Source organism: Electrona antarctica, assembly GCF_951216825.1.
Source record: "Electrona antarctica genome assembly, chromosome: 11".
Classification (NCBI taxonomy): domain Eukaryota; kingdom Metazoa; phylum Chordata; class Actinopteri; order Myctophiformes; family Myctophidae; genus Electrona; species Electrona antarctica.
This window is the reverse complement of record NC_136792.1, coordinates 3,407,381-3,423,389: the sequence shown is the minus strand read 5'-3', so window position 1 is coordinate 3,423,389 and position 16,009 is coordinate 3,407,381. Positions and strand designations below refer to the sequence as shown.

Here is a 16,009-nt window from a genome sequence, read left to right as displayed (position 1 = left end):
ATCGGCGAAGACCGCCGCTTTGACAACGCCCATTCCAGAAACTGCTGCTGTGGGGAGGGCTTTCAGTCTGAATAATGAAGTGAAACGAAATGAAAATTCAGACTGAAGACAGAGACAGAGTGTCAGGCTACGACTGGGGAGAATTTCAGTGTAATATGTACGGAGCTTTAGGCGTGTATGAACGGAAATGCCAATCCGTGCTTTGGGTGAGACCGGGTTGTCAACAGATTTGACTCAAGTCATCACTGTTAGAGTCTGGGACCAGCAGTGGAAAGTAACGGAGTATCTTTCTTTAGTACTGAACTTAAGTGCAGTTCTTGTCAATTTCTCAGTCCATTGTACTTTATACTTACTTACACTACACATCTCAAAGGAGTACTTTTTACTCCACGACAATTATTTGGCAAATAAAGTTGCCTGCGAGATTCAGATTATTAATACGAAACATATGTTGGGCCCCATTTTATAGTTCTGCTATTCGAAATTAGCCAATCTACAAATCGCATTGCAACACGTGAACTTTTAGTTGGCTAATAGTCACTGCCGGTTGATATCTGGCCATGTATTAATAACAGATCTACCACTAACACTGTAACGTTATTTGTATCTGGTCGTCAAACACTGACAGCACGTCTTCACAGGGAACTGGAACCTAAAACCCATCTTGGAAAGCACCTGTAGCACAGTTACCTACACCGGATGGATACCGACTACACACACTCACACACACACCAGGAGAGGATTATCCAATGGGCCTGTTGGGCCCAGGCCCAGGGGCCTTTGAGATAGGGGTGCCCCTGAGCTTCAGCCTCCGCGTGGCCGCGTTGCTACGTCACACGGAGGCTCAAGCGTAGGGGCCCCCAAAAAGTGCAAAGTTAATAAGTAAGTAAGTAAGTAGCCTTGCCGAGCCATGAGGCCCATAGGGCAGGAGCCTATCTCCTGTTTCTGTAGCGTGAGGCAGCTTGATGTACACCCCCTGGACATGACGTTAGTATGTCGCAGGGACTTACCCCCAATCCAACCCTTGATGCTGAGTGTCAAGCAGGGAGGCACTGGGTCCCATTTTTAGAGTCTTTGGTATGACCCGGCCGGAAATTGAACCCCGACCTCCCAGTCTCAGGGCGGACACTCTAACCACAAGGCCACTGAGCTGCAAAGTTAATAACAGTTATTAACTTTGAACTTTTTGCCAGTAATGGGCTTATCGTGGCAATAAAATAAGCCCAAATGTCCTAAACCAGTGGTTTTCAACTGATTGTGAATGAGGGACCGCCACCCTGACTTAGAATCAACCTGGGGACCACTGTTGTGTTGGATGTGGGCTAAGATTAGTGCTTTTGTATCACTTGCTATGCATCCCATGTGATTACAACATACACTGTGTCTCAACTCTCAACCAATGGTCCATTGACTAATAATTTCCTAATAATAATAATGACTCATCCAGACATTCCGGTGAACTTCCACCTCTTGAGATTTGAACTCCCTTTTTCTGTTGAATTTCTTGACCTCCCACTTGTCAGTAAATGACTGCATGGACGGTCATCAATGTCACCAGGTCATTCAGTTCACTGTTTCTCATGGACGGTCATCAATGTCACCAGGTCATTCAGTTCACTGTTTCTCATGGACGGTCATCAATGTCACCAGGTCATTCACTTCACTGTTTCTCAACTAGTAGAAAGAAAATGTAAAAACAAAATCTACAAATCCTACATTACTAAATGCATGGTCAGGTCAGGGACCACATGCAATACCTCCACGGACCACCTGTTGAAAACCCCTGTCCTAAACCATCATATGATACATGTTACTGCAAGTGTTTAAACCCTCAGTTTATCCATAAGGCTTCCAGAGGGAGGTCTCCAAAAACAAGGGGGGGGGGGGGGGGGGTCTTTGCATGTTGGTGGCCCAGGGGCCCTTTATCTCTAGATCCGCCTATGACACACACACACACACACACACACACACACACACACACACACACACACACACACACACACACACACACACACACACACACACACACACACACACACACACACACACACACACACACAACCAAGAACATATGAAGGGTAAATTCCACTGAAGAGGACGTGTGTACGCGCGCACGCTAGCTTTGTCCATCAACAGGCAGGTTGAACATTAATTATCTTTGGTTCATTAAATCATTTTCTAACAGTGCAGGCAGCGTCAATACACACTCTAAGGCTCTAAGGCACTCCTCAGCACAAACACAAGGGAACTCATGTCAACCTGTTCACTAACACAATGTTTAGACGGAGGTACTACAAGATTAGGTCAAATATTACTCAACTACAAGTGATCTTCCCTCTGTCAAATATATGTACTGTACTTGAGTTTAAAGAACTGGAGAATGTTCTTGGTGTTCTTTTTAATTATATTATGCTTTTAAAAAATGCACATAGCAGCACTTTTTCTTTATGAGTAAAATGTAATTATGTCCAATCTGTATGTGACAGAATATAGCTTATACAATTGGTATGGTATAGTATAATATAACTATATTATACCTTAATGCACCTATAGTATTTAGTCTGTATTTGTAGCATGTGTGTCCTCCACTTTCCATAATAATCTCTAACAATAACTTACTGTTATGACTCATTGTTTTGAAATCATGCCCTGTCTTTGTGTATGGATTTTTTTCTCTATTTATTTTTAATTCCTTTATGTCTGTCCCTTTTTGTTGTTGCAAAACCGTAATAAAAAAATAATAATAATAATACAAAAAACTTCAGCACAGAAATACAATCAAACTAGAAAAAGTGCCCTTCTGGGCACAGGTCTCCACCAGGAGGATAGGACTGTGTGAGATGTTTGGCAACATGTTTCGGAGTAATATAAACATGTTTGCCTTTGATGGCAATTGGATGATTTGAGGCATTTTGTTCCAAAAATGTGTTTTGCAAAAATCAACCTGTTGGTGGCGCTATAACAGGCCAATGTGAAAAGGGTGGGATATATTCCTCAGCCTAGTAGGAAAATGTGTGAAAGATTTCACGTAAATTGCATGCTGCGTTCATGATTTGAGGCTTTTGTTCAAAAGGGGGCAATCTTGCAAACTGTGAAAGCCAATTATAGCCAATTAGGATGGAATATGAAATATGGGACAGATCCGACTTGAGCACATGACCATAGAGATACTCTGTAACGATTTGTGAGATTTTTGGACAGAATCTGGAGGAGTAATATCCAAAAATGTGTTTTACAAAAGTCGGCCTCCTGGTGGCGCTATAAAAGGCAGATGCGGAAAATGCAGGTCAAAGGTTTGTCCTTGGCCTCTAGGGAGTGTGCATGCAACGTTTCACGCAGATCGGTGCAGTTTTAGGTAAAACATGTGAAAAGCTGCCTCATGGTGGCGCTATAACAGGCCGTTCTGGAAAATGTGGGGCAGAGGTTCATCGTTGGCATCCAGGGAGTGTGTGTGCAAAGTTTGGCATCGACCGGGTTAACGGTGCCAGAGATTAGCTGGTAACGGACGGACGGAAGGACACACACACGGACGGACACACGGACGGACACACACACACACGGACGGAGTGCAAAACATACTCTCTCCCCATGCCTTCGGCCTGGTGGAGACAATCAGCAGAAAGGATAGTTATTTATATGTGTTTCATCCATGGGATCATGTGACCGACCCTTACTGCAGTGAAGGGAGGTCACAGAATCTTACAGGTCACCAAATGAGGTGCAACACCTCAAGAGGCTGCCAATTTAATTTAATAAAAGAACAAACGGTGAAATCAACAGCCGACTTCAAAGCAAATTGTATGCCTGAGAGTAACAAGAAATGACAACCTTCCTTCTATATAGCAATGCAGAGGAGTCAAAAGTACATTTGCCTTTTGAAATCATAAGTTTCCAAAATAACTCAAGTACATGTTTAGGACAAAACAAACACAGTGGTGCCTGACGAATCGATTAGGAGGAGAGATACGATACTGTTTGTGGAAATATAGGCTTCATAATTCTATTGCATACGATCGATTAGAAATTACATTTGGTATCACATTTCGTCACCCAGTGTAAATGGACCGCTTTTTGTGTCTACACCAAATCTCTTCACTAAAAACAACCAATCCACATAAGCTCACAATGCGTTGGGCAAATGTTCCCTCCAAAGCAGGCTGTGGACTTAACATTATTGTCTTATTTGACAGCCTTGCTGCACTGCATGGCGTTTTGCCGTCGTGCGAACTGAGTGGTGAACCCCCCCCCCCCCCCCCCCCTTTCTCTCTCTCTCTGTAATTAACAGGCAACAGTGCAATACTATCTCTCTGTCTCTGTTTCTGGCACAACAGCGCCCCTACTGGTACTCATGAGTCACACATGAGTCACACACAAACATACAAAGTCACAAACATAGGTGAACAACACATAGGTGAACAGCACGGACATTGCTGTTCCTTGGAGTGGTTGCACCACTCAAAAACATGTCATGATTCCAGGCCTGCCCGTATGTCCTGTCTGACAACCCGAGGTCATTTACCCCTCCATGTTTACTGTTGTCTCAGCCATAATCCTGTTTGTGCTAATAACACCGACGCGACACGACTTTCGAGAAGAGCAAAATGAATGAATGGTTGACCGGTTTGAACTTTGCAGGCGTCAGTGAACACTCATCCGTGCGAGATCGCCATGGACATCATGATGATATCCAAAAGCACTCGTCCGCTCATGAAACACGCAGCCCCTAAATCTATCGCACGGATCTCTTCTCTCCTGATCCTTTCCTTAAAGGTGCCCTCATAACTCTATAGCTTCTTTCACTCCATTCATGTGCATCTCCTTATCTCCATGCCACAGTGTGTGTGTGTGTGTGTGTGTGTGTGTGTGTGTGTGTGTGTGTGTGTGTGTGTGTGTGTGTGTGTGTGTGTGTGTGTGTGTGTGTGTGTGTGTGTGTGTGTGTGTGTGTGTGTGTGTGTGTGTGTGCGTGTGTTGTGTGCGTGTGACCAAAACAAGGCTGTTTACACGTTGGTTTTTGGTTGTGTGGTATTTCAACAAACCGTCTGTCCTCTACTTCACCCGTCATGTGTTTTGTAGGGGAAAAGCTGCATGGAGCCTCAGTTACAGAGATGTAAGGCAGTGCTTACCCAACTCTTTCATGTCAAGGACCCCCAAATTGACACTAATTAGCCAGAGACCTCCCATAAGAGAAGATTTTTACGGCTCTAGCAGTGATTCTCAACCCGTTTAATTTCAAGGACGTTTGATGTTTGACATGCATTAGTCTACAGACCCCCATTTAATGGCATTTCTATCTCTGAGACCCCAATTTATATTGTAAATATAAATCTAACAATAACCACATTATAAAAACACTTAACAACACTCCTCTGAAACGGGTTGATGACTACAAGTATTTGGGTTCATATATATCTTCTTCCCAAAAGGACTTCAAACTAGGAAGGGTATGGCCTGGTCAGCCTGCAATGACATGCATAAGATCTGGTCATGCCAGCTTAGTAAGATGTTAAAAGTAAAAATATTTAGGACGACCGTTGAGCAGATTCTACTCTATGGCTCCGAGACATGGACACTTTCAAAGAAACTAGAGAAACGGTTGGATGGCACTTACACCCGCCTTCTAATGAGAGCACAAAATCTGTCTTGGAAGAGCCACCCATCGACTAATCTAATATACGGCAACCTTCCCTGTGTTTCTTCACTAGTCCAATACAGAAGAACACAGTTTGCCGGCCACTGCTACAGAGCTGACAATGAGGTTATATCTTCCCTTCTTCTCTGGAGTCCTGCCTCAAAGCAGACCAGAGGTAGAAAGCTGTCGTTCCCTGATGTCATCGCTAGGGACACATGCATCAGTAGGCAGGAACTGGGGATGGCAATGAAGGACCGGGAAGTCTGGTGTGACATTGTGAAATCCATGATCTCGACCGCGGTCGAAAAATGATGATGATGATATATTGTAAAATCTATTTTAATTTTACTCAAAAGTGTCCATTTGTACACTCTCAGAGTTACCGACCCATAAGTGTCCATTTGGTACCAAACCATCATTTAGCTGGGGATCCACTGGAACTCCCTCAAGGACCCCTGGGGGTCCCTCAAGGACCCCTGGGGGTCCCCGGACCCCACTTTGAGGACCACTGTGCTAGAGCATGTCAGAGTGTGTCATGGACCGGTTCAACACAGCTATGGAAGCATCCTGATAGAGGTCAGATTACACACACACACACACACACACACACACACACACACACACACACACACACACACACACACACACACACACACACACACACACACACACACACACACACACACACACACACACACACACACACACACACACACACACACACACTGAACGCTGTTGTGTAATCATTACACTCAACCAAACAGCTGTTGCTACCCCCATCAGCCTTATCCACGCACGCACGCACGCACGCACGCACGCACGCACGCACGCACGCACGCACGCACGCACGCACGCACGCACGCACGCACGCACGCACACTATCTATCCCTACCTGCGCTGATAATGTCCGTCTAGCATCTACAAACATAGCACGCCCTTCTCTCTCTCTTTGTGTGTGTGTGTGTGTGTGTGTGTGTGTGTGTGTGTGTGTGTGTGTGTGTGTGTGTGTGTGTGTGTGTGTGTGTGTGTTTGTGGGGGGGGGGTGCCTGCGTGTGTGTGCGTGTGACAAAAACAAGACTGCTTCACTTTTAAGCTGTTTTCGGTATTTGGTTCTGCTGCATTTGAGGTTAAAATACCCTCATATACCAGGCATTTGTGTGTGTGTGTGTGTGTGTGCGTGTGTGTAAGAGAGTGTGAGTGTGAGTGTGAGTGTGAGTGTGAGTGTGTGAGTGTGTGTGTGTTGTGTGTGTGTGTGTGTGTGTGTGTGTGTGTGTGTGTGTGTGTGTGTGTGTGTGTGTGTGTGTGTGTGTGTGTGTGTGTGTGTGCGTGTGTGTGCGTGTGTTTGCCAATGTGTTCCCAGATTGGGTCGATATGGAAAGCCTTTTTCTTCCACATGTGGAAACATGACAACCAGATCTCAGACCTTCAGGTTCAGGTTCTGGAACGTTTCAGGTTCTGGAATCAGAATCTGAGTCAACTGTATTGTCACATACACAGTTTTACAAGTAAGTATGTAAAGTGTGACATTTGTTTTTGTGCATAGTTCATAGTTCATAGTTTTTGTGCATAGTTCGTAGAGAGAGAGGGGGGGGGGAGGGTCGGGGGGGTAAGGAGATCTGGGCAAGAAAGACACAAGTTTCAGCGATTTTACCACAAACAGTACAAGTAAAGGGTTTCAGATCATTTAGAAGCTCAATTGTTTCACAAACAGCACAGCTGTCGGGATTCTCTCGCATATTTACGGGCTGTATACAGCTGTACAACCAAAGGGTCTCTCTCAGGTAGTAGATAATACATAATATAATAAGGTGCGTAAGCATAAAGAGACAGTTCTAGGACTGGGTGCTGACGATACAGGCGTGGCGCACCACCTCAGCAGTCCATCTCCCTGCAGGCACCTCATAAAGAAACAAGACGCCCGGATGCAGGCTTATATCTGCTGATACTGACAACAAGCCAACCCTAGCGACCTACTTACTCTTATATCAGATACAAAACAACCTGCACTTTACTGTTCATTCAGTTGTTTAATCCAGTAGTTCCCAAACTTGTTCATGTCAAGGACCCCCAAATTGACAAAAAAATTGCCTGCGGACCCCCATTTGAAAAGATATTCCAGAGACCCCCATAAGAGAAGATTTTTACGGCTGTAGCAGTGATTCTCAACCCGTTTAATTTCAAGGACCCCCAGTTTGACATGCATTAGTCTACGGACCCCCATTTAATGGCATTTCTATCTCTGGGAGCCCCAAATTATATTGTAAAATCAATGTTAATCTAACTCTGAGTGTAGAAATGGAACCAAATGGACCCTAACAGGCCCATTTGGTTCCATTTGTACACTCTCTGAGTTACAGACCCATAAGGGTCCATTTGGTTCCAAACTATCATTTAGCTGGGGACCCCCTGGAACTCCCTCAAGTACCCCTGGGGGTCCCCGGACCCCACTTTGGGAACCACTGGTTTAATCTACTGAATATAGAAACTCAGAATACCATCCACCTTTCTCCTCAATCAGCAGGTGTTTCCTCTGGTCTAATAATTGTGTTTCAATAGAGGGTATGCGCGTGACATCATCATCATACCAGGAAGCTATGCGGGAATGTCTACAAAAAACTACTTTCTGGCCTTGACAGCCCATACATCCAAACAGAAAGGTCATATTTGATTGCTTTAAGTGACTTTAAACAACATTAAATTCACTTTGCCACTCGATCTGCCATTCACTTTATGCATGTTCACATACCCTCTATTGTGTCAGCATGCAGAGACAGAAAGAGAGCAAGAGCGAGAGCAAGAGCGACAGACAGACAGACAGACAGACAGACATACAGACAGACAGACAGACAGACAGACAGACAGACAGACAGACAGACAGACAGACAGACAGACAGACATCTCCATCTACCTGACAGTGGCTCCCTGGGCTTCACCTCCTCCACCACCTCCTCCTCCTGAACGCTGTCCTCCTCGGGGCCGTGGGAGGAGGTGCGGTCCTGCATGGAGGGGAACAGATTATGATGGGCTCGATCACGGGGAATGTTGGTAGATCTTATTCCGGCTTGTGGTTTTCGGCCTGAATGATGATTACAAACCAGTGACTACAACATGACGTAAGTTACCATCCTGATGACTACAAACCAGTGACTACAACATGACGTAAGTTACCATCCTGATGACTACAAACCAGTGACTACAACATAACGTAAGTTACCATCCTGATGACTACAAACCAATGACTACAACATGACGTAAGTTACCATCCTGATGACTACAAACCAGTGACTACAACATAACGTAAGTTACCATCCTGATGACTACAAACCAATGACTACAACATAACGTAAGTTACCATCCTGATGACTACAAACCAATGACTACAACATAACGTAAGTTACCATCCTGATGACTACAAACCAGTGACTACAACATAACGTAAGTTACCATCCTGATGACTACAAACCAATGACTACAACATGACGTAAGTTACCATCCTGATGACTACAAACCAATGACTACAACATGACGTAAGTTACCATCCTGATGACTACAAACCAGTGACTACAACATGACGTAAGTTACCATCCTGATGACTACAAACCAATGACTACAACATGACGTAAGTTACCATCCTGATGACTACAAACCAGTGACTACAACATGACGTAAGTTACCATCCTGATGACTACAAACCAGTGACTACAACATGACGTAAGTTACCATCCTGATGACTACAAACCAATGACTACAACATGACGTAAGTTACCATCTTGATGACTACAAACCAGTAACTACAACATGACGTAAGTTACCATCCTGACGACTACAAACCAGTGACTACAACATGACGTCAGTTACCATCATGATGACTACTAACCAGTGACTACAACATGACAAAAATGTGGCGTTGTACTCGCCAAGCAGCCATGGAAACAAGGCAGACACTTGTTTCCATTGTGGTCCTCTGTATAATATCGGAATCGGTCAGAATCGGTATAGGCAGAAATGACCCTGCAAATAATCGGAGATCGGATATCGGTCATGAATTCATAATCGTGCACCCCTACCGAAAAGGAATGCTTCTCAGGCTAATATACCTGCATGGACTCCCTCTTCAGCTTGCCCAGCCCCACCATCTTCATGAAGGACAGCCTGCGGCTGGTGGAGTCTCCTCCCTCGCTGTCGCCGCAGTTCAGCTCGCCGTTGGTCAGGGACTCTTTGCGGGCGCTCAGCGAGTCACGGCACTTCCCCGCAAACCTGCCAGCCAATGAGGAGGAAGACGCAACAGACACAACGTCAGTGGTGGGAGTTCAAAATTTGTCACTGCAGCACTGATTCATGTAACTTTTCTTGTAAGTGTAAACTTGAAACATTATTGTACTGGTTGATGGGGTCTGATTTGGGAATCATGACTTAGATTTTTTGCCATGTTATTTCTCCTATAACAGTGTGCAATAACGTTCACATTCACAATAAGGTCATTCACATTTCACAACACCTGGGATAAATAATAATGCTTTCTATATACAGACAAGTTTGATTGACAGTCTGACACAATGCCAATACGTTGTGAAGCAGTAGACTCAGTAATAATAAAAAATCACACACCTGTGTGAAGTGAGGGGCGCTCTTATCATCATACATCATCATGACATAAAAATTCAAATTTGCTCGTCTACATATGACGTAAAGTCTCCATTCATTGTCAATGGCATTTAATGTTTGTGTTAGGACAAAAATACAGATTTGCTCAGACACATATGACGTAAATTATCCATACATTGTCAATGGCATTTAATGTTTGTGCTAGGACAAAATCTACACTATAGTTGAATATAGGAGGGGCTAGCGCCCCTCAAAAAGGAGGAGAAGCAAACCACGCCCACTTAGGGGACCATTTGTGACCAGATTTGACTGAGAGCCTGCCATCGCGCAAACTGAAGCTTTTCACCAGAGGAGAAAAACGTATTTTCTCCAAAATGAGTTAATATCACAGGCAGACTCTTCACATACTAGAGCATGTCTGAAATAAGTGTCAGAGCTGAAATTGATATGTAAATATGAAATGAATGCTTAAACATGTAGCTAGGTGTAATGTAAGAGTCCACAGAAGTGAAGTTTTCAAGCCCGTTTTCTCAACTCGCTGTTTTCTGCAAGACATTACTCTATAAGCCATATCTCCAAAACTGGTGGGTCAAACTGAACAACCAATATGTCAATTTGAAGCTATGATTCCCTGCTTTCATACGACATGAAAAAACGGTGGCAGCCCTTCAGTCAAATTTGTAGGATTTGTGTACCATTTCTCTAGTGGCTCCACCGGGATGGACTATCTTCACTATATTACCAATCTTTGATGCTCCTCACCTCAACAGGCTGCCCTCGGAGCTCCGCCTCCCCCTCTTCTTCTTATCGGCTGCAGGCGAGGGCGTTCCCTGCAGCGACCCCTGTGGCGAGGGGGTGCCACTGCTCTTGCCGCTCCGCCCAGAGATCCTCAGGTTCTTTCCCAGCCTGCCCAGGCTCTTCAGCGGCGAGCTGAACTTGAACGAGCCTTTCCCTGACCCTCCTCCTCCTGTAGGGAATGGCAACACCGTCACCGTCATTTTATTTGCAGTGGAGGAAAGTAACATAGTACATTAACCCATTTTGGGTGGGAACTCCTTTTGGTCTTTTAAGCATTATGTTATGCTTTAGCTGTTGAAAAATAGCAGATCTACAAGCTCATAGCGCGGCACTCTGTGCCGCGCTACGAGCTTGTAGGTCTGCCATTTTCAAAAAATCGTGAAAATGTGTCGCAAATCATTGAATATATTCTTTCAGAGTGAAAATTTTTAACTCAAATCTTTGCTTCTTGGGGGTCCCTGGAACAACATATTTTCAGATGGGGGTCGGTGGCCAATTACATACAATTCTGGGGCTCCTTGACATGAAAATGTTTGAGAACGACTGACATAGAAACATGTTTTTTTTCAGAAAACTGTCATGATTTAGAAGACATTTGTAGAATCGTCCTCAGGTCTAAGTACTGTAGCCTACTTACGTATTAAATTCATTAGTTCAATTAAAGTTGCATGTTTTTGTGTGAACAAAATGTTATTTTGTCCAATCTGTATAGAGTATGTTAATACCAGTAAGACTCGCAGACTGCTGGGCGAGCGCTGGCGCTTTGGCATGGGGAGTCAGATCAACATATGGAATGAATTCTGTGCTGGCCATATATGGAGCGTGTCTTGAGTGTACAGGGTTTGAAACGTTTCACTTGGATCAGTAAGACGCCTGAGGGAGATCTCGCCCTGAAAGGCATTTTTTATGGAAAGATGGGAGACGACAATACATTCTGAACAGAACCAATATTTTTTACTAGCAAATACAGTACCGTTTTACTTTTAACAGATGGAAGGAAATTGACCTTTTTACTTTTGGAAAATAATATTGAAGAAACTGGTCATCTGGTTAATATGTGTAGCATCACTTTACTGGACAGCGCTGGTTCGCAGGTTTTTTTTTAGACCGACATGTTTGTGCCAGAATGAATGAATGAATGTATTTCTTGGTTGTTTAAAACATGACGTCATGGACCACTATGTGCGATAACAGGCTTGATGAGCCCAAAGCTTATTGATACCGGGTACTCAATAAGCTGGTTAGTACTTATACTAGTCATTGATTAGACCAGTCATTAGTCCTACAACCTAAGTCCTAAACCAGAAACCTAACCTCCCACGAGGCAGCACACCTAAACCCAACCTTAACCCTCTCTCAACCCTTAACGCACCCCTCACCAACCTTAATCCGGTCGTTTTAACACACCCCTCACCTACCTTAATCCGGTCGTTTTAACGCACCCCTCACCAACCTTAATCCGGTCGTTTTAACGCACCCCTCACCATCCGGTCGTCGTAACGCACCCCTCACCAACCTTAATCCGGTCGTTTTAACGCACCCCTCACCAACCTTAATCCAGTCGTTTTAACGCACCCCTCACCAACCTTAATCCAGTCGTTTTAACGCACCCCTCACCAACCTTAATCCGGTCGTCTTAACGCACCCCTCACCATCCGGTCGTCGTAACGCACCCCTCACCAACCTTAATCCAGTCGTTTTAACGCACCCCTCACCAACCTTAATCCAGTCGTCTTAACGCACCCCTCACCAACCTTAATCCGGTCGTCTTAACGCACCCCTCACCAACCTTATGTCTAACCAAAGGATGCCTCCCGTTTTTTTTCGGGTATCAGGTATCGAGCTCGATCCCTACACTCACCTCTTCTCTTCCCCTCATTGGTCTCGTTCTCGTCCTCCTCGTCCTCGAAGGGGTTCCTGTCGGCCGGGGCCCCTCCGTCCAGGAGGGACCCCCCCGGGGACCAGTGGCTGCCGCTGCCCAGGCTGAGGTCGTCGTCGGGGGGGTGGTGGAAGGGGTTGTGGTGGGGGTGGTGGTGGTGGTGGGACGGGGTGAAGTTCAGACTCATCCTGCGAAGGATCAGAGCGTTCTGGAGCGCGGGGCCGCCTGCCTTCAGACACGCCGGGAGGTTCTTGAAGATCGGCATGATGGGGCGGAGGGGAGGGGGGAGGCTGTTTAGGGAGGGGGGGGGGGGGGTGAGAGAGAGAGAGAGAGAGAGATGAGGATGCATAATGCAAATATAAAACTGAGCAGCAGGTAGGGATGGGTCCGATTAATCGATTATCGATTATCGTTAATAGGACCCGAAATCGATTATGAAAATTAATATTTTTTTTGTATATATTTTTTCTGTTGGAAAGGCAATATTGTCATCCAATCAGGACAGTTCTATAGGTCTACCGAAGTGGGCCTGGGATGTGTCTGTGTAGCTGAGTGACTGAGTGTGAGTGGAGATTGATTCCAATCAAGATACAGGTTTGGAGGACTTGGGGGGAAGATTTTTTTCATTTGTAGGGTTCATAAAAAAAAAAATCTTAAAAAAAAGAAGTCCCCCCCCCCCCCCCCCCCTCCCAAACGATTAATCGCTAATATTGAATTATACAAATCGATTTTCATTTTGGACACATTTACACATCCCTAGCAGCAGGTGTATAGGCCCTACTAAGAATATAGAAAATGCCAGCACTCATTACGTGTCCTTTTTACATGATTTTTGGTTTAGACTAGACCAGTCATTAGTCCTACAACTACAACCTATCTCAAACCATCACCCTAAACCTAACCTCCCACGGGGCAGCACACCTAAACCTAACCTCCCACGGGGCAGCACACCTAAACCTAACCTCCCACGGGGCAGCACACCTAAACCTAACCTCCCACGGGGCAGCACACCTAAACCTAACCTCCCACGGGGCAGCACACCTAAACCTAACCTCCCACGGGGCAGCACACCTAAACCTAACCTTAACCCATGTCTAACCAATGACTAGTCTAAACTAAGTATGCACCCCCTGCCGAGAGTGAACAAGGTACGCGTTTCGACCTGGTTGGCCTTCCTCAGCGTTAGCCATTTCCATTAGCATGTCATGGCTAATGTTAATGATAATGACTTGGTTGACATGGTTACATATTGATCGATGTGATAGTATGTGGGCGGATGTGGTTGATGTATTGTTTGGGACAGATCTGATAACATCATTTACGATCTCCTATCGTCTCACTGTGACCTGTTTCATCATGCCGGTTGGCATGCCATTAGACAGGACTGCATTGTTATCTCTATGGTACTATAGTTGGTCCCTTATTGTTTACATTATCCTGTAGCCTAGCGACGGGTGACACTCATGCCAGTCACTGTTGATAGCAAAGTACTGTTTCCTCATCATAAATATTCATAATGCAACCATGTGCCACTGTGTAGCACTGTTTGCTATTTTATGGGTCACGACTAGAGTCCAAATCTCTCAAATCCCCCCCCCCCCCCCCCCCCCCACCAACCACGCAATACACAAAACCAACAAACAAACAAATCTAAGAAATGCCATGAATAAAAATAATAATAATTATGAAGTCGTGAAAATAGGCGCTCTTCTACATCTGCTATTTTCACTATTTTGGGTCCTGGGCAAATTAACGCCTAAACACTCTTTTGGGTCTACTCTCGACTTCAAAAGTTCGGGATCCCCTGCTGTATATCATAGCTTCTCATGTTGCCCATCTCTCCCGATAGAGGGAGGATTATTGCAATGATCCTCACAAAAAACCATGCAGTAATCCTGATCTCTATATACTGACTCCCCCTGGTCAGCCGGTGCGCTTGATGGAGGGGAAAGGAACTGGTTGGAATAACGTGTTCCTTCCACGAGCTACGTCCGCACTGTCAGGTGATAAGGCGAGGCCTGCTGGTCACTCAGTTCGGAGAGTATGGTGCCCAGGAAAACAGTTTAGGCAATTGGCACTGGGTGAAAAGATGGGTTACAAAATCGTGGGATAAAAATGTAGAGGGGGGGGGAGGGGGAGATGGCAGGTTTCTATATGACCAAGTTTGCAAATGGTTGAAGTGGTCCTTTAATAGTTATTAAAAAGGGTATCTTTGAAAAACAAAGAAAAGGTCCTGCACACTGTCAGACACTTGCCAAAATGTTGCTCTTTATTAGGTTAACGTTTCTGTCCACTAAGACCTTAATCAGGACAGACGATGGTTTGCTTTAATAGTTATTAAATTGAATATCTTATATCGTACACGGTGAAAAAACTGTATTATATGGACCCCGTCAGAAATGACCCCAGCCTGGAGGTCAACCACACACAGCTGTGTTCTGACCGTTCCTGTAAATCAAGGCGCTCGATCCTCCCGCGTCGCGGTCGTCCCGCCGTTATAAACCCACTGATAGCAGCATGTTTCACACCGTCGTAAAGCGTCTACAACAGGTTAATGGTTGAAGGAGTGAAGGGCCCACATCCCATCATAAAACATTAACACATTAACACACACACACACACCCACGCACGCACGGACGCACACACCCAGCAAGCCGGAATCGGATGTCACACAGTTAGTCCACATACTGTAACTGTACGTATCACCACACAACTGTCTGCCACTAAAGTGTCAGGTACTGCATCATGGGAAGTAACCTGACTCCGCCAGATGGGGCAGCAGAGAGTACACTGGGTTCCCCCCTCCTGCTCCCATCTGGGAACTCTCAGGCAGACTTGATGCCCGGCCACAAAACGGCCTGGCCAATCAGCAGCAGCTTTTAGCAGCTTCTAGCAGCAGCTTCTAGCTTCTAGCTGCCCCATCTGGCGGAGTCAGGTTACATGGGAAGGCCAGTTGAGCCAAATCTTCATTCTAGGCTATATGCATTGTCACGGGATGGTTTCACTTTCTTAGCGAGTTTAGACTTTTATAAGATCTCAAAGCTGGCAGTTTGAGTGTGTGTCGTCTAACATGTGAGAAAAAGCAATTATTATTGTCT

The 16,009-nt window shown here is 45.2% G+C and overlaps 1 protein-coding gene across 1 annotated transcript in view; it reads right to left on the bottom strand.

Annotated features, from left to right (window-relative positions):
• exoc3l2b (exocyst complex component 3-like 2b) overlaps positions 1 to 13,176 on the bottom strand; it is a gene marked incomplete at both ends in the record, with an annotated part of 64,506 nt that extends 51,330 nt beyond the window's left edge. Inside the window, 4 exons of the mRNA XM_079513433.1 lie at positions 8,538 to 8,625; positions 9,727 to 9,886; positions 10,997 to 11,201; positions 12,894 to 13,176. Of these exons, the coding sequence (XP_079369559.1) occupies positions 8,538 to 8,625; positions 9,727 to 9,886; positions 10,997 to 11,201; positions 12,894 to 13,176 (736 nt within the window). The remainder of the gene's footprint in view (positions 1 to 8,537; positions 8,626 to 9,726; positions 9,887 to 10,996; positions 11,202 to 12,893) is intronic.
• Positions 13,177 to 16,009: the final 2,833 nt, after the last annotated feature.